The sequence below is a fragment of the Anas acuta genome, chromosome 14 (assembly GCF_963932015.1).
Source record: "Anas acuta chromosome 14, bAnaAcu1.1, whole genome shotgun sequence".
NCBI lineage: Eukaryota > Metazoa > Chordata > Aves > Anseriformes > Anatidae > Anas > Anas acuta.
The window spans coordinates 20169427-20197162 of record NC_088992.1 but is presented as its reverse complement, the minus strand read 5'-3'; the positions used below and the strand labels follow the sequence as shown (position 1 = coordinate 20197162).

The 27736-nt window shown below is 58.7% G+C and overlaps 1 protein-coding gene across 2 annotated transcripts in view; it reads left to right on the top strand.

The window, feature by feature from the left end:
* Positions 1-12254: 12254 nt before the first annotated feature.
* PPARGC1B (PPARG coactivator 1 beta) overlaps positions 12255-27736 on the top strand; it is a 44141-nt gene continuing 28659 nt past the window's right edge. The window contains exon 1 of one of the 2 annotated variants that reach the window (XM_068698650.1): positions 12255-12422. In XM_068698650.1, coding sequence (XP_068554751.1) covers positions 12339-12422 — 84 coding nt within the window. In that variant the 5' untranslated portion in view covers positions 12255-12338. The remainder of the gene's footprint in view (positions 12423-27736) is intronic. The other variant, XM_068698649.1, reaches the window with a different exon arrangement.

Below are 27736 nucleotides of genomic sequence, written 5' to 3'. Positions count from 1 at the left end.
TGCTCTGCTACCTTTGCTGAGATGGACCATCATTAAGGCACCTCCCTTCCCAGCCAGCAGCCGGCTGCTGCCTATGTCCCTGCTGTCACGGCTCTGCCAGATGAGCCACGGGCTCGAGCTGTGCCTGGCTCAGCCCAGCAGCAGTTCTGTGCCTGCTGGTACCTCCAGCCAGTACTGAGCACCCTTGCCTTCTGCTCAGCCCCTGCCCAGAACATTGCACGCAGCATCCAGCTGGCCGTGAAACCATGCCACAGCGCTGGGACAGGGGTCGCGGACCCTGTCTTTCCCCCTGCCTGCCCTCTGGATGCCCTTGGGGATTCCAGGAGGTGGTGCTCCCTGTGCCAGGTGCCTGGAGCCCTGCTGGACCCTTGCTCTGGCACTGCAGGAGAGCAGGGCTGTCCCCCCACCGTGCAATGACTGATTGCTGCCGAACCACCGGCATGTGAGCAGGGACCATTTGCTGGCCTTAATAGCAATAATCAATCATCGCTCTCCTGCTCCAGGCCTGGCTGCTACGCGAGGCTCTCCGGGACTGGGGGGGCTGCTGGGAGCTGCAGTGATAGCAGGGGGAAGTCCTCTGGAGGGGACACAGAGGTCTTGTGGTGGCTTTTCTTCCACTGGGAGGGTAGTCCGTGTCCCCTGTGGGAGAGGACACGCCAGCTGCTCCACGTCTGTGCGCCTGGATCTCTGCAACCAGCAATTTTGGAGGGAGGATGGGGCTGTGCAAGAGCTGCGGGGGGCTCCCAGCTTGGCCCCCCCAGGTACCTGTGCCCAAGGAGCTGCTGAGTGGGAGCCAGAGGGAGTCGTGCATGGGATTTGTGCATGTGCAACCTGCAGGAAATGCCAGGCAGCCAAGATACTTTGCCCCAGGGAAGGAAAAAAAAAAAAAAAAGTAATGTTTTCCAGCCACTGATGAAGTTAAACCCTTGATCTGGTTAAAAGTTTCCTCCCAAAGGAAAGCTGGGATGGGATGTGCTCGTCCTGGGATGGGACGTGGAGGAGGCAAAGCCCTATCTCAACCTGGGTGCTGTCCCCACCATTCCCCCTGAACCTTCACATAACCCTATACCGCACGCCGCTTCCCCTTGCTGCAGCTCAGCCAAATGCCATCAGCTGAGGGGAGGCTTCTTGCCACCACAAAGCCAGCCTGTCCCCGATGTGACGTGAGCCAGCTGGAGCAGCCAGGCAGCACTGCCCACTGCGTGGCGAGCACAACAGCCCCATACCACACCGCACCATGTACCCCCATCCCTGCTGTGCCCCCACAGCATCCCCAGGCACAGAGCCCCTGGGCGATGTCCCCTGCCCCCCACGCTGGGCTTCCCCTGCCCCTCAAGTGTGGGCGCTTCACCCTCCTGGCAGCCACCGGCAGGGCCCTGCAGGCCCTCCCATCCCCAAGGTGACTTTGCTGGCGGGTGAGCTCCTGGGACTTTCCAGAGAGCAGAGGCTGGCGCACGTGGTGAGGGGTGTAGGGTGAGCAGGGCACGGTCCTGCTGTGTCTGGCAACAACTGCCAAGCTGATAAAAGGGCAGACCCCACAGCCTGAGGTGCTCCTGCACCCTTGGGTGGCTGCTCACAGCTGTCACAGCAATACGTGGGGCTGCAGCAGCAACCTAAATGCCTCTCAGGGTGTCCTCAGGGTGCTGGTGGCCCCCAGGGTGCAAAGGCTGCTCAGCTGGCTGCTCCCACTGGTGCTGGGGGAATCCGCTGCACAGCTTCCTGCTGGAACAAACACTGATGGTGGGAGATGAAGATGGAGAAGCTCATCCCAGCACGGCGGGGAACATCCCCAGACATGTCCCTGCCCCTCCTGACTGAGGACAGCCGTGTCACCCTGCCTTTTGCAGGCTCTGGGCTTTTCACGGGCAGCCAGGGTTGCCTGCTGTGCAGCACACCTCCTCCAACCACCCCAATGCAGTGCCAGGAGACATTTCAAAGACTTCTCCTAGCCACAGGCACCTCAAGGAAAAGAAAAGAGCGGCGTAATTCCCACCTCGCTTCCGAATCACCACAAGCCATCCCAGCGGCTAGACAAACCCAGCACCACCTGCAGCCCCAGCTCCCCTTTAGTACCTAACACGGCCGGGACTTGTGAGCACTCCTTCATTAGCATTCCTCCACCTGGGGCCTGCACAGCCTGTTCCCAAGGCCGGGATGTTAACTGAATTACTTCCCCCAGCACTTCCGCAGCTCTGGGGACTCCAACACCTCCATGTGCCACCGGGCAGCCTCCGCAGAGCCTGCTCTCACCTTCGGGCAGGAGCCAGCTGCGGCCAAGAAAAATACATCCAGGCAAAGGGAAATCCAGGCTGGAGAGAGGGTGCAGCAGCGAGTCACTGCAGGGATTCAGGAATCAGAGCAAATCAAGCCAAAGTGGAAACCAGAAGCCCAATGGGGCTGAGGGAGCAGGGGGTGCCCCTGCCCGAAGGGGGTGATCTGTGGGGTTTGTGCCCCGTGGGCTGCTCCTGACCATGGGTACAGGCTGCAGACACAAATCCCTTCTGTGTGCTCAGCTGGCATCCTGGCCAGCATTTACCTAAAACACACCCTGGGGAGGAAAGGATGGGCGGGGGATGGGGAGGGGGAGGAAGGCTGCCTGCTGATTGTTTTTACTAATGAAGCCCCATAATCAAATCATTTCAATATTAATTGTAAAGCCAGCAGGCAGATTTCTGTCTCCAGATGGGACGTGACAGGAATAGTTCAAGGTTGGCCATGTTATGCCACTCCACTCAGTGAGTGCCCGGAGCAGCCCCAGGCAGGGATTCCCACCTGGCCTCTGGTCCCGGGGGTGCAGAGACCATACAAGCCCCCCGGGCATCATTCCCTGCAGTAAAAATAAAGCCTTAAGGAAAAAATAAAATTAAAAAAAAATAAATAAATAAAGAGAGAAGCCCCAGGTTGGAGCAGTGGAGGCAGGAGCCGTTTCCCCTGCTTCTATCTCCCAGCTTGTTCAGGGTACATGGGATTTATTTGTGGCTTGCACCTAGCACATTGTATGCTTGGATTTGGGGAAAGGAGAAAAAAAAAAAAAGGAGGGGGGGGTGCTTTTTTTTTTTTTTTTTAACTAGCTGCAATGTTAGTCCTCCAGCTGCAGAGAGCTCCGCTCAGGAACTTGGAAGCAAATGACTGAGGAGAGGAAAAAGCTGCCCCATACCTAATAAAACATGTGTCTTGCCCAGCCTCTTGTTTGGGCTCCCTAGGGCTGCTGTGCTGCCCATGTGGCTCACATGGAGCACAAACACCCTGTGCCCTTCCCAGGGTGATGGCACAGACATACCAGGGCTGAGCCGAGCACTTACCAGCGCCTGCTGCTTCTGATTGTGCCTCCCTGAGCTGCTGCCCTCTCCTTGCTCATGCAGCTGGCAGCATTTCTGAAATCCCCTGGGAGGGCTCTGGGCCCGGGGGGTTCCTGGTGCTGAGCAGCCACCAGCATCCCTCCAGCCAGGCCTCTGCGCTCTTATCTGCTTGCAGTTCTCATGCCTGAGTCATCAGGGGCAGGAGCATCAGATCAGAAATCAAGCCATTAACTCACTGAGCAGCACTGGCAAAGGACCTCAAATACAGGCAATGGAGCCCCTGCGTCTGGGGCTCCGGGATGGGGGCAGGATGTGTCCCTCTGGGCCCCCTGCAGCACCTTGTGTGCCACCACCTTAGCACAGTGCCCCTGGGCTGGGCACATTCCACTCCTGCTTCCCACATGGCCTGTGCATGCCCATCCCGGCTGGGCTGTGAGGGTATGTGCTTCTGTGCCTTCACTCCTCCTCCTCTTTTCCTCCTCTTTTTTTTTTTTTCTTTTCTCTTTTTTTTTTTTTTTTTATTTTTTAAACATGCACAAGTGGGAATTAAATCGAGGCCACTAAACTCGTTCGCAGCAGCAGCCCTGCTGGGCTCACAGGCAACGTGTCCCCACCAGTCCCGTGCCACAGCTACCTGTCCCTGGCTGGGACAGCACCGCCTGCTGGCACCCTGTTGTGGATGGGGACCTTGGTGCGACCAAAGGGACAAACCCACCCAAACCACGCCACCTGCGAGCCATTCCTCTTCCACGTTGGGATCTGAAAATGCAGCACTTAGCGGCTGCTCAGGTCCCCTGGCTGCTGGTGGCCCAAAGCCCCATGGCATCAGGCTTGGGGCTGGGGCTGTGCTGTCAGAGCAGGAGGTGCAGTGCTGGGGGCTGGCTTGCGGCCACCCCCGCAGCACGGCTCAGCCCTGGGGGATGAGGCCAGATGATGAGGAAGGAATAAGTCTGGGAATGCACCAGCAGCCCCTGACCCGATCTCATGTTCACAGCAGGGAGCAGGAGGGATGCTGCTCGCAGGTGAGCTTCCCTGAAGATGCGTCTTGTCTGCTGCCCAGGGACAAACCCAGAGCAGCGAGGGGATGGGATGGCTGCTGGGAATTTCAATGCCCGCCTGTGAATGCTGGTGTTGTTCTGTCCCAGACATGGCCATGCTCTGCCCAGGAGAAGCAGCATTCAAATGCAGCCGATCATAGGATTCTCGCCTGCAAATAAAGCTGGTCCAGAAAATCCAGGGAGAAATGGAGCTTGAAAGGAGCCCTGGAGTGGCACCCTGTCCCTGCAGGGCCCTGCCAAGAGTGGCAGCCCTGCTGCAGGGAGCAGCGAGTAGGCCTCATGGGGGCGGGGGGGGGGCATGCTCAGCGCCACAGGGACATTATGGGGACGTGGGGATGTGGGGAGGGGGGGATGTGGGGATGTGGGAGCCAGACTGGGCTCTCCAAAGAGCCTCCCACTCCTCTGCACCCCCCGGTGTGCTGTCATCATGGGGCTGGGCCTGGGGAGCTGGTGCTGTGCACATGGCCAGCAGGGGTGAGCCAGAGAGAGGAGACATCCAGGGACAACCTTGAGTTAAAGATCTCAGCTTGGTCATCAGCCTGGGATAGGAAACTCTGTCCTGTGACCGACCACGGCTCTAGGCAAATGGAGATGCCACCAATTGCCACAATTTGTGTATTGACTCCACGCACGCTGTCAAAGCCATGCCTCAAAGAGCTAGATTTGTATGGATAACAACATTTCTTATCACTGTTGCTAATGTGATACCAGTCCATTCCAATCTAGGTATTTCCATAATTTATTTTAATGAAGTTTAACAAACTAGTTTACTTTTCAACATTTGTATGTCCTGTTTGCTCATTTATGCGTGCAACAAATGACATTAAAGCTACTAAATATTTAGAAAATAACAAGTGTATGTAAGAAGTGCACTTGTCATAAAAAAAAAATAATAATAATAATAATAAATCAGGTTTTGTCTTCTCTGGCACGCGGAGCCTTGCCCAACACTGGATATTCCCCCCCTTCCCATGCCACCATCGGGCTGGAGTGGGAGCCCAACCTGGCCGCTGCCAGGCCCCATTCCCAGGGAATGCTGAGGGTTGTGACCCCTGCTGCTTTTTTATTTTTATCACCCTGACAACACTGCTGCTTAGCTTGGATTTTATTAAAAGTAAGTTGTGCTGTTAAAGGACAGCCCCACGCTGGTCAGGCCCTGTGGGAGGTGCCCCCAGCCTCCCTGCCCTGCACTCCCTGCCCCTGCTCCCATGCCTGCAGCCCCATCCCCCCAAGCCCAGCGGGCGGGACACTGTTTGTCTTCGGGGGATTTGCAGGCTCCAAGTGAAGCTGAGTGAACCTCCAGCACCCTGGGAAAGCTGCTGAAGGCTGTGCGAGGCAGCAACCCAGGTGGGCTTCTTAGGTGGGTACGGTGCGTACATCCTGGCACAGACAAGTTTTGGGGAACGAAGCGGTGGTGCAATGACAGAGCTGCACCTGCTCATGGCCAAGGGGACTGTGCTGCCCTGCTGCCCTGCTGTGACAGCCCCAGTTGCTGAAAGCCCTGCAGGGAGTGCTGTTTGCAGCTGGAGGGATGCAGCCCTTTGCCTGGAGCCCAGCCAAGAACCGCTCAACGTCTGAGCCTTCCGCCGCTTCCTGCTTGCAGAGAAGAGAAGGAAGAGTAATGAGTGAAGTCTTGGGCAAACATTTTGGAAATCAAAAGATCTCACTCTCCAAGCGCCGCTGAGCTTAGTGGCTTTACGGGGGGCAGCGTGCAGTCAGCATGAGGGTCGTGAGAGAGACGTGGCCCCTCAGAGCTCCCAGTTCCCTGCTTTGGCAAGGAGGAGAAATTGCACTGCTGCACTCTGCCTTGCTCCATTTATTCCGTTGCCCCCCCCCCCCCCCCCCCCCCGCTTTGCCAGCTAGGCCATTCCCAAACACAGCTTCACCCCAGCTCTGATGCTTCCTTCTTATATGTATCAGCACAGCTAATAATAACAGCCCCAAATTCTCCCCGCCTGTCGCTTAGTTCACAGAAATGGTGCTGTGCAGTCACGATGCCTCCATTCGGTTTGTGTGCATGCCTTTCACTACATAAAACGTGTGGGAATGCCGCTCTCCCCTACCCCAGTTGTGCAACTGGGGGATTTGGATGCAATACCCAAACTCCCAGCTCTTTGCTCCTGGGAATATTGTGCCTGTCCCCATGGCAGGCAAATTAGCTACGTGGCTGTATTCCTTACCTTCCTAATGAGCCGAGAGCACGCAGGAGAGATCAAAATAGCCCCAGCTGACACAGATACCTGTGCAAAGCAGTAGGGGCCTGCACTCACCTTTGTAATCGCATGCTGCATGGCGATGAGTCACCCACAGCCCTGCTCGGGCGGGCAGCACACCGGCTGCCTGCCTCCCGCTGCAGGATGCGGGCAGCCTTTGCCACGCTGAATTTGTCACCGTCTGAGAAAGAGCTGTTCCCCTCCGGAAAGGGGGGTCCAAAGCACAGACAACGAGTGGTGAAAGCAGCAGGGAAAAGGATGGGAACGAGAGCATCTTGCGGCTTTTGAAGCTCTCCAGGCACTTCCAAGCGTCAGGGAGATGGCGCGAGCTGTGATTTTGCTGCATTATTTCTGTTGCTAGCGGGCTTTGCGCAGTGAGCTGCTGTGTGCATGGGAACTGCTTGAAACGAGCAGCTCGCAGCCCGGTTGGGGGGCTGAGCATCACCTGCATGGGAGCAGGCAGTGCCCTGGGACCAGCCCGCACCCTGGCCGGGGTGGGGATGCGGAGCCCCAGGACTGGCCCCTTATCCTGGCATGGCCGCAGGTGAAGCAGCCGGAGAAGGGAGCCATGTGTCAGCTCACACCGAGCTCCCTCGGCCACAGAAAGCCCCAAGCTCCCCACCCTCCTCCCTGCGGCGCAGGGCTTGGGGCTCCCTCACTGCCAATGATGGCACTGGCAGGAGGAGATGAATAAATCATTAGCCGGCAAACTTCCACCAGGGAGCTGTGCTGCTGCTTCTCCAGCAGCATGAGCGAAAACCAGGGGAGAGCAGCTATCTCCGGGAGGGGGGTGGCATATTCCCCGCCAGCCTGACTACTCACAGCTCCTCTGCAGCTGACTCCATGTATCAAAGAGACCAGGGGAGGGAGGAGGAGGAGGAATCGGTAAAATCAATGAAAGCTTATTTGGTGGGATAAAAGAGCCTGATTTTATTTATAGAGCTGGCTGGAGCTAGTGCTGAGGTGCTGGGAGGGCCAGTCATGCAGGCCCCCAGGCCCACATCAGTACCTGCTGCCTCCACACCTGGCTCTTGAGCCCCTGACCACCACCCTCCAAGGGCCCCTGGGGAGGAAGGCAGGGGGGAGGAAGGCAGAGGGCTAGAAGGTGGGGCGAGGAAGGCAGGGGTGCAGGTGCTCAGCAGGGCTGGTGGCACGGCGATGGGGACCTGCCAGGCAGCAGCCGGGCAAAGAGCACCACTGGGGCCATTGGCAGCCCGGCAGGCAGAGCTGAGGCAGGGACAGGGGGTGACATTGATGGGACATGACAGACACTGAACGCAGTGCGAGAGCTGGAGTTTGGCAGGATTGAGACAATAAGCACGAGGGACACGCACCATACAGCATGGCTCCTGTTGGCACTGGTAAGCAAATATTCCCAGTGTCACTGCTCCACGAGCTGCTGCAGGGGACACACATGGCAAGCTGCAGCCCAAAAGGCAAGGGGAAGGCCTGGCTCCTTGCATTGGGATGCAATGAGGGCAACCTCCCTGGGGCAGCGGGGTGAGTGGCATGCCCTGAGCCCTATTTAGCTGCCGTCCCATCCCCAGTGCACGGTGCTGAGGGCTCTGGAGCAGGACTCAGCCCCAGCTGCACGTGCTGCTTCCCGCAGCACTGTGAGTCACCGGCACCGCCACGAGGAGGCCATGAGCATTGTGGTGTCCTCGCGCAGCCCACGCAGCTGGCGGGCAGCATGAGCCACCACACAGGAGCCTTCCCTGCCCTGCTCGGCTCTGCATCTCGCCCCAGGAAATTCCCATCTGTTTCAGCAGCTAATCCTCAAGCCCTTCTTGTTCCTCTGCCACAACGTTTCTCTCTCTGCAGGTTTCCTCTGCAGTAACAGCCTGACTTCAGCTCCATGTGCAAGGATGAAGGTTTGGAGAAGAGCAGGATGCAAAAGTAGGCTGACTGGAGCCAGGCTCTGACAAACGCAGAGCAGCTCCATTCCTTTCTCTGCTGCAGGGAAAGAGCTGCAGCACGCAGAGACATGGGGCAGGAGGGACATCAGCCCCTTGTGTGCCTGCGTGAGGACTTTGACGGTGCTCCATGCTGCTGCTGCTGGGGGCTTGCAGGCAGTAAGGGGCCCCATCGCAGCCATGCAGACCATCCCCTGCATTTCTGCAGCAGTGAATCCTTGCTGGCCGTGAAGCTGTGCAAATGCAAGGTGAACACAGCTGCTCAGGAGCCACTGGACACAGAAAGCTCTGAGGAAAAGTGATGCTGGGTCCCTGAGCTTGGTGCCTCCTGCTGAAGTGCAGCACTAAGCCGAGAGCCCGGCAGGGCTTAGGAGGAAAAGCAGCAGAGCTCGTGGAAAGGATCCCAGTGAAGAAACCCAGTTCAAAGTGGGGGCACGGCATCGTCAGCCGCTGCCCGCCCCAGGGGGACCAGTGCTGGCCGCTCACAGCCCGTGTGGATGGAGCTGGCTGCGTGGCAGGGCAGCAGGAGAACCCGGGGAACACTCTCCCACTTGCTGCCCCCAGCTTACCCTACTGCCCTACTGTAGAGCCCCTTCCCCAATGCCCACCAGGACGGCCACCCAGCCCTGCCCCCCAGCTGGGAGCCCTTAGGCTAGTCCTCTTGGGGCCACGTTGAATTTTGGTGACAAGGAGAGCGTGTCACCAGGCGGGGGGCTGGTGAGGTCCCCCGGGGCCACGTGCCCTCACCTGGAGGAGCCCCATTTGCTACTGCCCCTCACCCCGCACAGCACAGGTCCCACAACATTTCCAGATCCACAAACAGAGGCGGCTGAAACCCGAGCCCGCAGGCGGGCGCTGGCGCAGCACGGGGTGTCTCCGTGCCAGGCTCTGCTCATTGGCTCTGCTCCGGGTCCCACACTTGGCCTTTGGCAGGTGCAGGGCACGCTCAGCCCTTGTCCCCTCCTGACCGCAGGCCCCATGACATGGCTCCCTCTGTGCTGCTCTGGAAGGGCATTTGCAGATTTTTGCCTTGTTATATTTTACCTAAGGAATATTGTCCCCAGGCTCAGTGCAGGGGACAACCCCGGGCTGACGCCGGCACAAGGGGACAACTGGGGGGGGGGGGGTGCAGCGGCAGGGTCAGCATGCCCAGCACTGCCAGAAGGCTGTGAGGCTCGTCCTCTTGCAAATGGGATTGTGCCCCTTTCTTTGGGGTAAATCAGGAAATCTCTGCTGCCTTTGATTATCAGAGGTGCGAGGACCAAAAATGCCTTTCCCAGCTAAGAGCACCCTTGGATCTCCCTTCCTGGGTGCTGCTGGTGCTCCTCTGACCATGTCACGGGGTGGAAAATCTCATTTCTCAGGGTTGCTCAGCTCTGTCAGGGGAACTGGCTTGGGCTGCAGGATGCAGCAGTCAGTGGAAGGCCAATCTGCTCTGGCAGAGGGCTGATTTCTGCACATCTTTTTGCTCATAAGACACAGCAGGACCCTGAGCTCTGTCAGCTCTTCTGCTTGCAAAACTCAGGTTTTGATTGAGAAGGAAACTCATGAGCAATTAATAGTGAAACTGCACAGGTGCTCTGTGTGCAGCAAGAGAAGTGTGCCCGTGTATGGCAAACATAACATCCCACTCACCCCACTGCACTGAAGTACTGTGGACAGGACATGCTCAACACCACCACGGCATTTCTGCACCCACCACATGACTGACCTAAGGAGGTGGGAACAATACTAGCAGTAACATCTTGTCCTCCTTTGCCTCTCTCCTGCAGCTTTTGAAGCCCTTTATGAACTTTATTCAGCCACCCCCCCAGCGGCCCTGGGACATGGGGAAGTGCTGTGATCTCTGTTCTGTAGGTGAAAAATACCAACTGGCACAGGAAAGCGCTTGGACTCTGCAAAAGTCCAGAGCAGTCAAGAGCAGAAGCAGGAGCGTGTGAACACTGCCTTGTAGCCACGTGAGCTACTGTACTTCATCCTCCAGGATCCCATCAAAAGCCCGGGACAGATCCAGCAGCAGGTCCACCTCCCCAAGGTGCCCCCATCTCACCCCCTCTGGGCTGTCCTCTGGTCCCCCCTTGGCACAAGGGCAGCCTGTCCCTATCCAGTTTCATCAGCCTGCCTGAAAGAAGCCCAGGCCAGAGGAGAAATCGCCGAGCACAGGCTGGGCTTTGCTTTGCTAATGCTCCCTGGTGCTGTGGGAAGAACTGTGCTTGCCTGCACAACCAGGATAGAAAAGGTGTTTCTAAAACACAAGGCTATGGTGGCCTGATTTCAAACAACCTTTTACAAGCAATTCCCACAAATAGTTACTTCCCATTTGAGTACAGCTCGTTTAAAAGAAATCACAACATACTTGAACAAGAACCTCACTTTTTGTTCACCAAATTCCTCCTGAAAGACTACTTTTATTGCAAAGCCTTCCTGTCCTCCTCCCCCCCCCCCCCCCGGATGGGGCAAATTCCCCCATTTTCAGCTCCCTGCAGCATTCAGCACATGTATCATTTGCAGCAGGGGCTGGGGGGAACAAACCCCAGGTCACCACCAGCAGCATCAATGGGGAATCCGAGTCCTGGTCTGCAAGGCACTGCACGTGCCCACAGCAGCTTCTTGCCCCAGGCCCTTTGGCTGCTCCATGCCACGCCAGGTGCCTGGAGCAGTGCTGGAAGCAGCATTATGGGGCCCCGAGCTCCCCAGGGAAAGTCAAGTTTCACCCCTGCTGAGCAGCTTGAAGAGCCCCTTGGGGCACTGTTGCACTGCTTGGTGGCAGTAATTAGGGATGAGGCAGGGCAGCCTGAGGAAGAGCTGTGGGCAGCTTCTCCTTGCTTTCTCACCCCCCAGCAGCCAAGCCGCCCCTGCCTCATCTCTCCCCAGCAACACGCATGGTCTGCTGACATCTTTTGGCACAGGGCTCGGAGTCATTGGGAATACCCAGTGTTTATGCATCACACAGTGCTGACGGCAAGTCCTGAAGCAGAGGGAGACTGCAGGGTTTGGAAACGGCCTCTGAAACAAGAACAAGGCGAGAAAGCTGATGGGCAGCAAGGCTTTTGTGCTGGAGGAAAACCCCCTTCTGTTCAGCCATCAGAGCCCAACGCATCCCTCTCCATCTAGGGCGCTCCTCATGGCTTTGTTTCCTCAGCTGTTTGGGCATATCAGGATCCTGCAGGCCTGCCTGAGCCGCCTGGAGGGCTGTGAGGGGGTGGGCTGTGAGGGTACGGGCCCATCAGGCTGCAGGTGTACACTCGGCTGGCCGCACACCAGCTAAGCTAGGCAGTGCTGCCAAGCCCTGCTCTCTCCCTGTAATTGCTTCGGTTAAGCACACAGAGCATCCACAAGATTTGGGGCCCACCATCAATATTTCTGAGAGGGCTTTTAGCATCTGCACGCCTCCAAACCTGAGACAGCAAACGCTGCACGTGACATGAGCTGCTGGCTGGAGCGGGCTGGGGGGGGAGGGGGGCTGAGACAACAGAGGGGACCCGAAGCCCCCCCCGTGCTACTCCTCACTCCCTGCTTACCCCCAGCCCACCCCGACCACCTCGGGGCACCTCTCAGAGCCGGCCCCCTGCGGTCCCCCTCCCCGCACTCCTCTCCCCCCCCCGGCCCGATGCCTGCCGTCGGGCCCCCCTCGTCGCAGGCAGCGGCGCTGCGGCTGCTCCCCCCTCACCCCTGCCGTTCGGGGGCCGCTCGGCGACCTGGCCCCCTCTTCCCCCGTCCCCCCCGCGAGCCCCCGGACTCCCCCGGTTCCCTCCCCGGCTCCTGCGGGCGGGGGCTGCGAACGGCTCCGCCCCGGCGGCCGCCCGGCTCCTGCCGCACGCTCGGAGCCGCCTCAGCCCCTGCCGGCTGTGGAAGATGGCGGAGCCGGGGCCGGACTGCGGCGCCCTGCTCGACGAGGCGCTCTCCTCCTTCGTCTTCAACTACCTCGCCGACAGCCAGGTGGGAGGGAGGGGGCACGGGGGGGGGGGGGGGGGGGGCAGAGCGGGCCGGGGGTCCCGCCGGGGCGCTGCGGGGATGGGGAGGGGAAGGGGGATAAGTGGGAAGGGCGCCGAGGTGGTCCCGCAGCGGGACGCCGTCGGGTTTGCTGGGGAGGGGGCTCGCGGAGCGACCCCCCTGCGCCCCGCTCCCAGCCCCGGCCCCTCGCGAGCCCCTGCGGCGCGGGGCCGGCCCCGAGCCGGGGATGGGGGACCCCGGAGCGGCTCCCCCCGGCCCTGCTGCAGCCCCCGGTGCGGGGGGGGGGGGTGCGGGGGAGGCGGGAGCCGGGCCGGGGGCTGAGTCATGGGCAGCGGCACCCGCACGCCCACGGGCTGCGGGCTGGGGGGGCCGGGGGTGCTTCGTGCCGCACCGCGGCCACGCCGGGCTCCGGCTGCCTTTTGGACGGAGCCGGGCGTGCAAATCGGCTTAAGGCGCCTTGGCAGCTCCCGCACCATCACGAGAGCGAGCCGGGCCGGCTATAGGGCTCGCATGCTTTTCCATTTTGGGGGGTGAAGGCACCGCACAACGAGCCGGGCGGCAGCCGGAGCCGCGGCTGGTGCCGAGCTCCCCAACGGGTGTTTCGCAGGCAGATTGCCGGGGCTGGTGCAAGCGGGAAGAGTTTTGTGTAGTTATATATCATCCCTCCAGCCCTTCACTTTCATAACCCCCGATTACCAAATAGCTCTGATTGTGCAGCTAGCACGTTCATCCCAACCCTTGCTCTCTCACCAGTCCGACTTGGGGATTGCACACAGCGGGGGTATGCGTGTGTGCGAGGAGGGACAGCCGGCTCTAATCCTGCTGTTTGAGTGCAAAACAACATCTCCAGGCTTAGTCAATCAGATTTGCCCCTGGTGCATGTGCCAGCCAGAACCAGGAAGGTCTTGCCACCAGCTGGACTGGTGGAGTCCCGGCGCCGCTCCTGGTGTGCGCCAGCGCTCCAGCCTGGCACAGGACGCAGGCAGTTGGTGGGGGCAGAGCGGTGGGGAGGGCCGCGGGCAGCTAATGAAGAACCGATGACAGGCTGATTACAGAAGAAGGGTCAGGAAGGGTGAGAAGTGGGCCAAGAAGGTTTTGTAAGTGGTTTGTGCCTTCTGATTCGGAGGGATTTATTATTGCTGGGGGGAATGCCAGCTGGAGAAAGGAGGCTGGTTTCGCGAGGTGTCATCCCCGCAAAGTGTTTCAGAAAGGCTGAGCTCCCCCCATCCCAATTACTCTCTAGGCAGGTGAAAGTTCCTGGCTCTGCTTCCCAGCAATAACCTGCCAGTTGTCTGCATCTGTAACGTGAAGTGGAAAGCTCGTGTGACTGCAGCACCTATCTGAAGGGTGGCATTGCTTTGCTTTTTTGTCAGCATTTGACGTTTCAGTCTAGGAATCTTATTCCAAAAGGGGACTGGTAAGGCTGGAAAAGCAATCTTGAGAAGTATCATCCTTCTCTGGTGCAAAACCACCATGTTGTGAATACCCTGCAGAATTTGGGACTGTGAAATGGCTTGCGATGAAATAAGACCATTTTTATGGTACCTCGTGAATAAGACTGGCTGTGTTTGTCGCCTCGGTTCCTCTCCCTCTCCTGTACCTGCACTATGTTGGAGGAGGCACTGTCCATATGCGCATAGGGTCAATGCTGCTCTGATGCCTGCTGGTGTGTAATCTTAGGAGCAGCAAACAGAGCTGGGAAGGCTGCTGCGGGTTCCCTCAGAAGTGCCATGCAGCCTGGGGTTGTTGTACAGTTGTTGTACGGCGCAGTGGCCACTTTAGATAATTGCATTTCCTCCCTGTCCCCCCTGTGCCCACAAGGGTTAAAGGCTGGTGTGAAAAGGGAGGAAAAGAGAGGGGAAAAAAAACAAACCAAACAAACAAACAAAAAGTGTGATTTGCATGCATTTGCTTTAGAAAGGGCTGAAGTTGTAAGTGTGCATGGTGCTTGTACCTTAACCTCTGATGAAACTGCAGTGGTGGCTCCAGCCCTGGCGCTGTCACATGCTTTCTTCAGAACTATAAACGAGAGGGAGGCGGGTCCCACGCTCCCTCTGACGTCTCTCCCGATTACTACTGCACTAGCCTCTTCTTACAACTGCCTTGCTAACTTCTCAATGAAGCCCCAAAGCTGCTCCCGCACGGTCCCCACTGTTCCAGCACGGGATCAGATTATCCTAAGAGGCTGCAGTGTCAGGAGGCCACAAGATTGTGAATATTACCCGGTTCCCCTGTGGAAATGTTGAGGCAGTCTGCTTCTTCCCCCAGTGCCTCTCCTGCTGGCTCTCCGCGCTCCTCCCCGCTGCCTCCTTTTGCAGCAGGGTTAATGCAAGGCACAGCACGACGCGTGCGGGTGCCTGGTGGTCCCTTCCCCTTGGGAGGGCTCTCATGGAGACGCATGGAGGTTTAACGTGGGCATTTGCATCAGGCCCTTAATTATCTGGGCTTGTGCTGAGGATGCCTGCTAACCTCTATTTACATATCGAGGGCAGCGATGATTCACGTGGTGCATTGCTACAGAGGGAAAATCAGGGTTCTGCACTCAATGCCTGCCTTTTTCCTGCCACCCTCTTTTCCATTTTAACAGCAACTGGAAGGGATTTTAGTTTGCAGCAGCTTGAAACGTGTCATTTCTGGGTCCGTAAATCCATTTTGTGCAATACCACAGCCCAGAGGCACACAGCTGCCTGGGGCTGCTTTGCCCGGTGGCACCGGGCGCTGGAAGGGGCTGCAGCCGCTCCACGGAGGGGCCACCAGCCCCGTGTCCTGCAAGAGGCATCAGCATTAGACTCATGGCTTCAATTTGTTTTAAACCCCTAAACAAAGTGCAGCAGGGAAAAAAACAAAACAAAACAAAAAAAAACAACCAACAAATAACAATAGGCTGCTTCTCAGAGAGATGCTTGAAGATCACATGAACTGAAATACTACATTCCCTCTCTAAGTTCCGAGACTCCTGCTAACAGCTTGATCCGTCGATGAGTGCAGAAAGCATGCCAAAGCCTTCGGTTGCGCAGAGGTGCATCAGGCGTCATGGTATTGTTAGTAATGATGTGGGTACATGTCCCTAATTTCCAATAGTCCTCACTGAGCAGACTGATATTCTGCTTTTTTTGCATGTGGTGGGATCTGGACGATGGAGGCAGCCCAAGGGCCTGGGCAAAGGCTGCAGTGTGGGTCACAGGGCCCCATGCCACAGAGGCTGGTGCTGCTGTCTCCTCTCTGGGGGCAGCAGGTGGGCTGCAGCATGGTGGTGGGCACAGAGAGGGGCTGCTGGTGCTGTTTTGTTTGCAAAGCAGGACCCCCGCAGCCGTGCACTCTGCAGCTTTGGGTACAGGAGACGGAGAGTGTGGTGTGCTGCTGAGAGCCATGGGAACTGGAGAAGCAGAGGAAGGAGGGCTGGCCTCAGACCCAGCCCCTTGGCAGAGCCTGGGTGCAGACCTGCTGCTTCCAGCCTTGGATCTGAGCGGGTCCTTCTCACCCTGGCAGGACCCCACGCTGTCCCTTGCCTCCGCCCTGCCTGCACATCCCCTCCCTGGTCCCATGCCGTAATGGAAAGGCACCTCTCCAACAGGTGAATAATTAAGGTCTTAACCTCGTGCCTTAAGCAAAGGGAGCTTTGTGAAAGGCACAGATTTCTCTCCCACATTAACCTTTCCAATGTCAAAAGCCTATTTGTAGTTAGAAACTCTTCTTGCTCCGTCACTTAAGTGCTGTCGGTTGAAAATGAAAAATGTCCCTAGGGCTGCAGGACCTTCTTCGCTTTGAGGAGCAGGGCTCTGTGGCCCCTGGAGCAGGGCTGGGGACACGGACACCTGTGGGGCTCTGACAGCACGACAGCACATGCTGTGTTGGTGGGGTTGGGACCGGGCTCATGGGAGAGCCCATGGTGACTGTGCCAGCAGGCAGCATGCTGGCAAAAGCGTGCTGACAAGGATGTGCTTGCCCTAGGGCAGCACCCCTGGGAGCCTGGGAACATCACCCACCGGGGCAGGTCAGAGGTGATGTGAGGGGACTTCCTGTGCTTCTGGGACAACTCCACTGCAGCCACCACTCCTCCTGCCTGTCTGTGAATCTGGGGACACAGCTTCACTGAGACAAGGGGCATTTCCTGGGCCTGCACGCCCTAGGAGAGCACTGCTGGGCTCTCCATCACCCCAGGGAAGGGCTGTCCCCAAAGATAAGGCCCTGCTGAGCAAGGGGCAAGAGGAGCCTGCATTTCTCAGAGGAACCCCCTCAGGCCCCTGCTCCGTGGCTGAGCCGTGCTCCATGGCAACCCCGCACAGGCTTATATTTCTCATGACGCTTTGGCAGAGCGAAAGCAGTTGAGCAGAGGGGGAACTCTGCATGCTGCCTGCATGGGGAGGGCCTTGGGGGCATCCCCAAGAGCAGATCTGGTGGGCACCTGCTGTATGGGTGCAGGTGAGCAGGCGCCCTGCTGCCTGCGCCACGTGCTGGGGATGCAAGTGCCCATCATCGCCGACCAGAGCTGTAACGAGCTAAAGACTAAAGGTTAAAGTTAATGGCGCGGACAGGGAGGTGAGGTACAGGTACGCTGACCTACTTCCAGAATCAGCCACGCTGCTGTGCCGTTGGCACCCAGGTAAAGGCTCAGCCAATGCACTCCCTTCCACTTATCGCTCACCTCTTTTGCTTTTCAGCACTTTTCCCGAGCTCCAGCCATGGGACCGTGCAAATTATTATTTATTTATCACTTTTTTTTTTTTTTTTAATTAATTGGAGCTTCCAAGAAATGCCAAGGACTTTGCACGGATCTGGCAGTGCTCGTGGTCTCGGCAGTGCTGTCCTCACCTGTCTCTGTTTTGCTGTGCCTCCCCAGGCAGAAGGCAGTGACCAGCTCTGAGCTGCTGCTGCGAGTTGTTGCTTTAAGCTGGTTCACCTCAGAATTAAGGCAAGGGAAAATAAAAGCTTGAAATCTCTTTTGGTTCTGTAAGAGCTGGAACATCCCTGGGGGGGGGGGGTCCCGATGTGGTGTCAGCATCCTGAGTGTCTGCTGTTGGGGGTGCAGAGACGGGCACAGCCTCAGGGGCTGTGTGATGGCCCCATCCAGTAGCCAGACTAACCTTTGATCACTCTTGGTTCCTGGGCAGATGTGTGGGGCTTAGGGAAAATGCTTTGCTTATCTGGCCTCCCGCTGTCCTGAGACAAAGTGCTGGGTGCTGGGCACCTCCCTGGCCTGTACCCGGAGAGACAGTGCTCTGTGGGGAGGATGTCCCTCGGCACCACGGTCTGCAGGAGCCCAGTGAAGACATCCTCCCATGCGCACCACCCTTTCCTCGTGCATCCTTTCCTTCTGGTGAGGGGCCACGCATGTGTTTCCCCTCCAGCAGGGAGCAGAGGGGAAGACCCTGGGCTGTGGGCTGGGGTGGGAGAGACCCCGGTAGCCGCGAGGACTGATGTGACACTTCTCTCCTCCCCTGGGATGCAGTGTTACATGCTTTATATGGATGTTTTTGTGCTGAGGTGGCTGAGGATGAAGTGACTGCCTCTAGCTCTTGCAGCGAATGTGATTGCAGGGCAGCAGATCTTCACTGCGATGCATTTTCTGAATTCTTCCTCTGCGCCGCTTCTGCACTGAGCATGGGCTGCCTGCAGCGACAGGGAGCACGCTGCCTGAAGCAGCCCCTTCTGCTGAGCCAGCGCTGCTGGTCAGACACCTCAGTTCCTGTTTCAGTTTGCAGAAAGTTCATCACTGCTGTTGCTTTGCTTCCCTGGCTGTTGTTCAGGGAGGCTACGGGACCCCGTTCAACCCAGGCAGATGGGGCGGTGGGAGTGGGGGCTGGGATGTTTCATCCTTTCCCCCCTGCCAAAAGCTGCTCTCTCCACCTAGTCCCCGAGGAACCCTCATTTCCTAATTTTCACGCACATCAGGAGCAAGGAAATCCTGTGAGGGGGGGGGGAGATGGAGGGGAGAAGGCAGGCGGGGGATCCGGGTTGGGGCTGCAGCATGGCAGGAGCAGCATGCTGGGCGGTTGACCGTGTGCTGCATCCAGCAGGGAGCCCAGCTGCCTCCCGTCACCTTTATTCTCCGCCCTCCCACCCGGATGGTGGGGGAGCTGTGAGTTTCACTGCCTGCAAGTGACAGGTGTGGAGCTGGTGAGGGGACCCGGGGCTGGGGCAGCCCTGGGCAGATAGAGGTGGGGTGCAGGGGAGCAGCACTGGGAGCAGGCAGTATGCTCCATGTCCCCCAGCTGCAGCAGCCTGCTTGCTGAGCTCATCCTCGCTTTGCTTTTTGCCAAAGTGCCTAGGTGGGAGCAGGTTATGTTGTTTTTTTTATGACAAAAGTGCCCATGTAGCTGTGGGGTGTTGCAGGAAGCACCACAGCGACCCTTTGTGCGCACAGGATTCCACTGGGGCTGGACGCGTGGCTGGCTAACAGCAGGCAGCCGGAGGTGTAAAGCGTCGCGCTCACACGGCTCCTGGGGAAGGCCATGCAGGGCAGGAGCTGGCTTTCCTTCCTGTTCTGTGAGCACCGGTGCCGTTGCCCATCTGCACCATCCAGGCTGTTGCTGGAAGGAAAGCAGCCGCGGTGCGGCCAGTCCTCGGGGGCTCTCCAGGCTGGCAGCCTGGGTGCAGCCCACCTGCGGGGCGATTTTCTGCCCAACCTCAGCACGAGGGGCCAGAGAGCAAAGTGGGACACGGGGAGCGTGGCAGGGATTTGTACAGGCACAACCAGCACTGCCCTGTCCTGCCACGCACAGGTTGCACACCTGGCACCCAGCGCCGCAGGGCTGGACTTTGTTCCAGCCCCGGTCTCCTGATTTCTTGGGACTTGCATAGCCTCGGTGCAAATGTTTGCAACTTCCACAGCCCTTTGCTTTCGGCTAGTTAAACTTTGCAGCGCCGCTGGCTCCTTTGAAACCACAGCCACTTAGCTGCTTGCCTTTCCCGGCCCTGCCCATGGGATGTGTGTGCAGCTCAGAGGCATGCTCCAGCACTGCGGTGCCAGTGGGGTTTTTAAACCTGCCCCGGAGCTCCGCATAGCAGGAGCTGAGGACTTTACCCAGCCAGCATCGTGTCTCCTTGTGAGCAGGCTTGCACACAGGTAGTCACGACCTAACCGTGCTAATAATGAAAAGAAAAAAATGTAACTGCCTTTCTTAAAAAGGAAGTTTCTGTGTATGTGTGGGCCCCACCAGGTGAATGGCACATGGCTTTTTTTGGGTGCTAAAACCAATTACTCAGATAAGAGAACTCGGGTCTTATGAAAACTGTGTGGTTTTCTCAGTCTGAGAGGTTTGATGGTGCTAGAGCTGTTTTTTTTTTCTTTTTTTTTTTTTTTTCTTGCTGTTGTGTCCTTTTAGGAAGGAATATGAACGCCTATTTCTATGTATACTGAAAATGAAAGCACTCGATGCGTGTCCCCAGAAACTCCCGCTGTGCCCGCTACCAAACCCACTGGCAAGGAGGCTGCTTTTTGGGTGACTGCAGCAAACAAAACCCCGGGAGCTGGCGCCGGCACCGGGTTCAGCTCAGAGTGGAGCAGGGACAGCTGCAGCCCTGCGGCTTTGGGATGAGAGGCAGTGGGTGCATGGGACATGCTCCTGCATGCGGCTTCTCTCCTCGCCAGGCCAGAGGCTTCGGGATGTGGAAGGCGGTGCAGGAGGAAGGAAGCCAGCAGCCGAGTGGGTGGGAGGTCGCGGAGAGCTATTAGGACATGCGCGGGAAAGGAGGGCTGGAGCTGCTTGGTTTGTTTGCTGCTGGAGGTGCAGTGCTTGGGGTGCCTCCTTGCCCCTGTTTGCTCCTCCCTGTGCTTTCGGTCATGCTGCCCATGGGGATGGGTTCCTGTCCTGGTGACCTACTGCTCGCTGCAGGGCCAGGCAGCCGTGCTGGAGCCACAAGGTGCCACTTGGGCACGTGGTGAGCAGAGTGGGTCCCAGGCAGGGCACTGGGGCAGGGTGGGTGCCCTCAGCTGCAGCCCCTGCTTTCCTGCCTCTGCAGCAGCCCGCACTGCCTGCCACGTGCCTGCCTGTCCCTGTCCCGGGGACCCAGCCCAGCTCTGGCAGCACATCCCCGAGTCCACCAGAAATGAAACACGGGGACTGTCCCCGGCTGTGCTGCTCACTTACAGCACTTTGAGGACCCTTGAAGTTTCTCTTTGTCTTTACGTAACCCAAACTAATTCTTTTTGGAAACAGCCACTCTAGCTCATTTAGATACCTAAACATAACAGCCTCTCCCATGGGAGGATAGCCTGAGAGGGCAGTGGAGGGGCTGGGAGCTCCGTGGGGCTGTGCTGGGCAGTGCAGACTTCTCCCCATGGCTGCCATAGCTCGCAGCATCGCGGGGCAGTGCAGGGCGGTGGGGAGCAGGCAGCCCACTGGCACCCCAACTGCAGGCTTTCCTCTAAATGCCTCCTCCGTGCCTTTAGAGGCGGGAGCCCATCTATGCCCCAACACGCTGCTTGTTAGCTTTCTTTGGAGGAAGGAGCTGGATTGCAAAACACGTGGAGTGGAGCTCGGCTGCAGGAAAAACCTCTGGTCCTGTGCCACGACGGGGGCTGAGGCACCTTGGGGTGGCAATTCAGGGCCGCTGGAGCAGGGCCCTGGAGCGTGACAGGGGCTGGGCAGGTGGGAAGGGAAGGCAAGAGGAGCAAAGGTCCTTCTGTCCTCAGGTGTACGGGGCACTGCACGCATCAAAGTCCTCTGAGCTCACTTAATGAAGGACGTGGGATCTGCCCCTTTGAAACGCCAAGCCCAGCACACCTCCCAAGAACCATTTCCCCTTGTCAGGGCTGTCCTCACAAGGCCCTGCTGGTGGCCTTCCCTGCACCTGCGATGAGGGTGCCTAGGGTCCCTCCGCAGGGAGCAGGGAGCTGCCCTTTTTGTCAGTGTCCCGGGAACCTGGAGCATGAGGCACACATATGCTGCTCCGGGTTCTTCACATTGATCAGCACTCAGAGGGACAAGCAGCTGCCTTCTGCCTCCTGCAGGACAGCAGCGGGTCCCTCAGGTTTTGAGCCTTCATCTCTGTGCCCACCACCAGGGCACGAGCTGCCTGGTAGGAGGAGATGGCGTGGGTTTGGAGAAGGCCTCTCGCTGTTTTGGGGATGCCCTGCTCTGCAGGGTGCTGTTTGCTCCACGGACATGGCCCTGCAGGGTGAAACGGGGCAGGTTGCAGCTGCATGTCCCCGGCGGGAGGTGGTGGCACGGCGCAGAGGGCTTGGAGTGGCCCCAGGATGTCGGTGCTGCTCCGGCAGATGGCTGAAACCATCGCGCCCTGCTCTGAGGAATACAAATGTGCGGCAGATACAGTTACCCATCCCTGAGAGCGGTGTTAGCTTTCATCTAGATCGATATCCCTGCCTGCCTGTGTCTGCCGGAGCACTCAGTTGGCAACCCAACCCCAGCCACGAGGAGACACCCGCCAAGGCTCTGCTGCCTGCCCCAGCTCCCCCTGTCCGCCTGTCCATCTGCCTCGGTGTGCAGGCAGCCAGCACCGACCGCAGCGCCGTGGCTGCGCTGCTGGACCCCTTCATGCGTAAAATGTAATAAATAGGGCCATAAGCCTTTTACAAAGTCTATTTGCACCCTTGGATCTGGGATTTAATGCATGGCTGCTTAGTGAGGCTGAGGATTTCAGGGGTCAGTGGGGCTAATTGCACTGCTGCAGGAACAGGGTGCGCGGCAGGGTCCCGCACATGGGCAGAAGGCGGTGGCAGGGACCTGGGAGGGGGGACCTGGGTCCCACCCTGCCCCGTCCCTGCACCAGGACCCGGAAAGCAGCCGCCACACATGGTGGCTCAGCAGGTGACCCTGGAGAAGAGCTTCTCGGCAGGCACCAGAGACTTTTTGGGTTTGGGGGAGCTTGCTGCCACCCTTCTGGTCCTGGTTCTGGGTCACACAAGTCGGGCTGTGGTGGCACACGTGTGCTCCGAGGTGGTGCCACTGGGAGCTGTCCCCAGGGCCACCAGGAGCGGCCGAGCAGCTCTGGGGCACAGAACCAGCCTGGTGCCGTGGTGTGGGCTATGTGCCTGGCCAGGATGGGGCTGGCAGTCGGGGAAGGCCATGCAGCATGGGGACAACCCACAGGCAGCACGAAGGGACCCAGATGCCCCCAGGTGGGCTGCTCAGCGGGGCCCTGCCAGTGGCCGTGGCAGCTGGAGGTGCCAGCTCCGCTCCATCCCTTCCCGGCTGATCCCCGGCTGTTCCCGCCATTTCCATCTCACCAAGTGCTGGAGTCGCCATGGAAACCGGCATGGTGGCGGCACCATCACCCGCACAAACCGTGCGGGATTCTCTGGCCTGCGCCGGGCTGGCTCAGGGCTGCCAGCCCCCTGCTGCTTGTGCCAGATCTCTGTGGGCTGCAGGATGCTGCTGGGCGCCTGCAGTGCCCTGCCTGTGCTGTCGTGTTCCTGGAGTTGCAGCAGGGTCCGATCCATCAGGGCCTGCCAAGCCCAGAGAGAGCTTTGAAGGATGCACAAAAAAAAACCCACACAACAACAACAACAACAACAAAAAGAAACAAAGTGGAAAGCCCTATAGTATTGCTATTAATAGTTCCTTTTGTCAAAGTTATCTTTAGCAGCTTCTTTCCCACCTTCATTCACAACAGTGGTTGCACGGGCCTGATGCTTCTTGTGGGTGCCCAGGTGGCTTGGAGGTAGCCCTCCCTGCCATAGCTGATGGAGAGGGATATCTTTCAGGGCTCATTTTTCCCTGGTGACCGCAGCTGTGAACTCTGCTTTGCCTCTCCTCCCACTTCACCCCTGCCTGAGCTCCCAGGCAGCACGGCTGGGCCGTGCCAAAGGCTTTCTTCCTGGAGTATCCCTGCTGGGAGCCGCAGCAGTGCTGGGGTTGAGCTTGGCAGTAGAGGAGGCAGAGCCCGAGCTTGACTGCCTGGGATGGAGCACATGTTTTCTGCTTGTATCTCAGGGGGTGTTTTCATCGCTTTCAAGCCCTGGTCCTGCCTTCCCTCCACCATCCATCCTCAGAGCTCCTGCAGGTCCTGGGAGGGCTTTGAAGGTGCTTTGAGGCTTGATGCTGTTCGGCCTCTGCGGTGTGGCAGGATCTTGCAGCACCTGAGAGGGCAGGGCGGCTTTGTCCTGCTCTTGAACTCTGCAGTCACAGAGCGCCTTGGTTCCTGGCCTAATCCGTTCCTGCGTTTAATGAGCTGCCTCATTAGAGTGCCTTTCCCTAATAACCACCCCTCCAGGTTGGGCGAGAGGCTGCTGATGTTCGCTTGTGGATAACTGGAGGCTGCCGAGGGCCTGTCCAGGTGCTGCTGGGGTGCAGGGTGCTCACCACCCCCTCCACTGGTGCCTGCTCCCTGCCAGGCACGGCGCTGTTTTTTTTTTTGGCATTGCAGTGAGGCTGTGAAGAGGGGCAGCATCCCCAAGCACCCTAAACTTTGCCCCCCTTGCATTCCAGCCCAGGAGCTGCTCCCAGCTGGTGGCAAAAGCACCCAGCTTTACCAGCCCCAAGCCACCAAGGTGCAGGTAGGGAGGAAGGAGAGGGGGTGGCACACAGGTTGCACTGGGAAAGCCATCTGCCCTGCAGGTGGCCAGACTGGGTATACTGGGTCCAAACTGCCCAGCCACCCAGACAGGCTGGTCTGCAGTCTCCCAGGCAAATATACTTACCTGCTGATATCCCGTACTCGGGCTCCTGGCATGAGCCTGCCAGCCAAAGCCACGCGTGCACCATGGGCCAGGCATGCTCAGCGCTGCAGGCCTGGGCGGGTGCGCTGCCAAACCTCAGTGATAGGGTGCGAGCTCGCTGCCACTGTGCTGGGGAGCTTAGGCGGCTGCTTTCGGTAAATGGAAATGGAAATCTCCCTCCCAAGGGCCTGCTCTGTGCAGAGTGCCTGTGGTTTGTGGCAATGGGCTCCTCAGGGAGGCCATCTGGGGGATGTCAGTGCCATCTGGTTCCCAGCTCCATGGTGGCCGCCCCAGCCAGCCTGGGAGCCTGGGGCAAGGGGAGGGTTGCTACAAAGGAAAGGGTTCAGCGGTGCCTCTGGCAGTGTGACAGCGTTTCACATCTGCCGCAGCACGTGCTGAGCAGCCCCTGTGTTGGGGCCATGGTTTATAGGGTGGCGATGATGCAAGGAGGAAGGCGCCTGGTGCTGGCACTGCTTATATTTAGCTGACCCACTTGCTAAGAGGGGGCTGCGCCCTGCGGGACAGGGAAGGTCAGGCATGGCTGGCACTTCTCCAGCAGGATTGGTCCCCAGAGGGGGCAGCCCCACCAGGAAATCAGAAGCAGCACTTCGGTGGGAGATGGGGCACATGGGGTGCTTTCCCGAAAAGTGCCACTGCTCGCGCTTGTCCTTGCCAAGCTGGAGGGGACATCATGTTCCCATCTGATGGCCTCCCTGAGGTCCCCTTGGCTTGCTCCAAGCTGGCGGGGCTGTCGTACCTGGAGAAAGGCAAGTCCCCGGGGTGGGTCAAAGCAAAACACGTGCTGCGGAAAAGGAAATTAATTAGAGGAGCTTTGCTTCACTCCAAGCAACTGGAAAGGCTGATGTTTTTTCTGATGGACGATAAACTGATTGTAATGACAAAACCTCAACAAAAGCAATGCTCTTAAATGCCTTCTTAATTAATAATTCTCAATAATTACTTGACGTCAATGACCAATAAACATTTCAGAGAAAGGAAGTTGCAGTTAAGTGCTGATACCTTTGTTCCTCCAATCACCGCACCTGGCTCCTCAAAGTCTTGATGAATCCAACAATAAAACCTGGGGAGGGCCAAAGCTGATGTTTTTAAGGGAAAAAAATAAGCAGGAAAAAACAGTCAGTAAGGTGTGTGCATAGGCAGAGGGGGGGACAGCTGAGCAGCCACCCCCTCTGCCCATCCACGGGGTGGCAGCGCCGAGTGGATGGCCCCAGGGGATCCCCTCTCCTGCCCCTCCGGTGCTGCTGAGCTCCCCAAAGCCCCAGTGCCCCCAGCTGTGCCCCTGGGGTGGGCTCTGGGGGCAGCTTTCCCAGGGGAGCCGGCGTTCGAGGGTGAGCGTCATGTGCCCAATGGGGCCACCTCCATGGCTTCATCTTGCAGGTGCCTGCCATGTGCCTCCTCCTCCTCTTCCTCCTCCCAGCGGTCCATCTTTAGGGCAGCATCTCCCAGGCCCTGCCAGCATGGCCAGCTGCATTTTGTCAGGTGGGGGTCAGGGGGACCCCTCTGCATCTGATGTTGAGCAGAGCCTAAGGAAAATGTTGAGCAGAGCCTGCTGCTCATCCCTGTCGCAGTGCCCCTGGCACGAGCACGGTGCTGGGAGGGTTAATATCCTCCTCCTCCTTCTCCTCCTCCTCCTCCCGGCCTCACAGCCATCTTAAATCCACTGAGCTGGAGACCTGCAGTCCCGTTCCCTTTTACAGTATGTGTCAGCCGGGAGCCCTGCCGGCTCCTCCGTCCCGTCCCGCTCCTTTCCTTCTTTGGCTGTCCCCGTGCTGCCTGCCCGGTGCCGCTCCCCCCGCGGGGCTGCGGACAGGGCAAGGGACGAGGCGCCAGGGGGTGATGGGGCAGGGCCAGGCTGGGGCAGCAGGCACGGGAGGTGAGGTTTGCAGAGGTTTCTCCTGGATGGTCCCTGCCAGGAGCCAAGAGGGATGCCAGCCGGCATGGCAGTGAGCTGCAAATCCATTGGCAGGCAGCGGTGACGTCCTCCTGTGGGGGCTGAGTCCCTGTCCCAAGGGCCAGCAGGGGAAACTGAGGCACGGCCGTGGTCAGGAGCTGCTGGAAGTGCATGAGGAGATAACAGAGCAGGGGAGCAGGCAGCTTTGGGAGCCTTTCACAGCAGACCTGCCCTGGGGGGTCATGGTGGTGGGGCCAGGTGGGGAAACCTGTGCACCGATGGAGAATTGGGGTGAGAACACAAGGGTGGGAGCCCCTCGCAGCAGGGCCAGGGTGCTGCTTGCTGCCTGTCCTGCTCTCCTCTAAGGGAGCCGCCGGATGCGTCCCCATCACTGCCTCGAGCGAGTCCCCTGGCTGCCAAGCTGTGTCTGCCTCCTGCCAACTCTTATTTTAGGGCTGTGTTTCTCAGCTGCTCCTGGCTCCATGTCCCCGGCGCTCGGTGGCCTGCTACCCAAATACCAGCAGCAGCACGAGGATCTGTGGCCCTGCAAGCCCAGGGGAAGTGGGGGAAAGGCCCCGGGGCTGGGGAAGGACGGGAGCTCCAGCCTGTCCCTCCCTCTCTCTGCAGACCCTGCCGCAGAGAGGGGTGAGCACCCCAGGGAGCACGTTTCTTGCTTGCTTGGGTTGTTGCAGGCCTGTGCTTGGGACGGGCCCTGGGCAGGGGAAGCAGGGGGAGCAGCCTGTGAAGGCACAGGGATGTTTCCTGATGTGCTTCTGGCCCTGCGAGCTGTTCCTTCTGGCTTCCCAGCATCCACTCTCCCCCAGAAGATGGACTCCTGACATCTGCAAGGTCTGTCTGAGAAATGGAGCATTTAAACTCCCCCCTCACCCTGAGGGGGGATGCGGGGAGAACCCAATCGCTTCAAGTTTCCCTGCAGGCTCAAAAAAATGAACTGGGTTGTATGTTGGTTGGAAGATGGTAAAACCAGGGGAAAAAGGGCCAAAGCATATCCCCTGTCTCTGGTTCCCAAGGGGACCCTTACTGGGTGGCTTTTCAGCTGCAATGCATGAGCTGCATGTGTGGCTTGTCTTGCCACATTGCATGTGTGGCTTGTCTTGCCTGTCCCTATGGGGGGACAGCCTGGGGTGTGACGTCCTTGTGTCTGGGACCCCGAGCCTGTGGGGTTTTGGTGGGGGGTCGTGGCGAGCTGGGGATCCAGAGGTGTCCTTTGGCCGTACACTGTGGTCACGGGGCAGGAGATGTGGCTGTGACATGCTGGCAGTGGTGTGCCTGGGGGCACAGGTGTCCCCGCGTGCCCCAGCAGCGGCGCGGGATGCCCGGAGTTCCCGTCCTCCTTGGCCCTGTCTCAATGGGACTTGGTGCCAGGAGTGGAGGAGGAGGCTGCTGCAGGCAGCCAGCAGCGCCTCGTCCCAGCAGGGCAGGGACGGGCTGGCTTGCAGATCACCCTGTCTCTTCCCCATTCTGCCCCATTTTTCCCAGGTGTTGGGACATGGCAGCAAGTGGGCAGCCCTCGGTGTGGCATTTGGTGGAGCTGGCCAGAGCGCAGCCCCCTGCTCTTGTGCAGCAGCTGGGGACATGAAAGTGTCCCCGTGGCAGGCTGGGGGTGCTGCCAGGGGAGCAGGGCCCACAGCGTGGTGACAGCCAGTGTTTGGTGGCCTCCAGGTCTTCACCCCTTGTGCTCTCTGCCAGGGAGTCAAGTCAAGGAGGGTGCAGGTCTCTAGCAAATGCTGGGGGGCATCTCCTTCG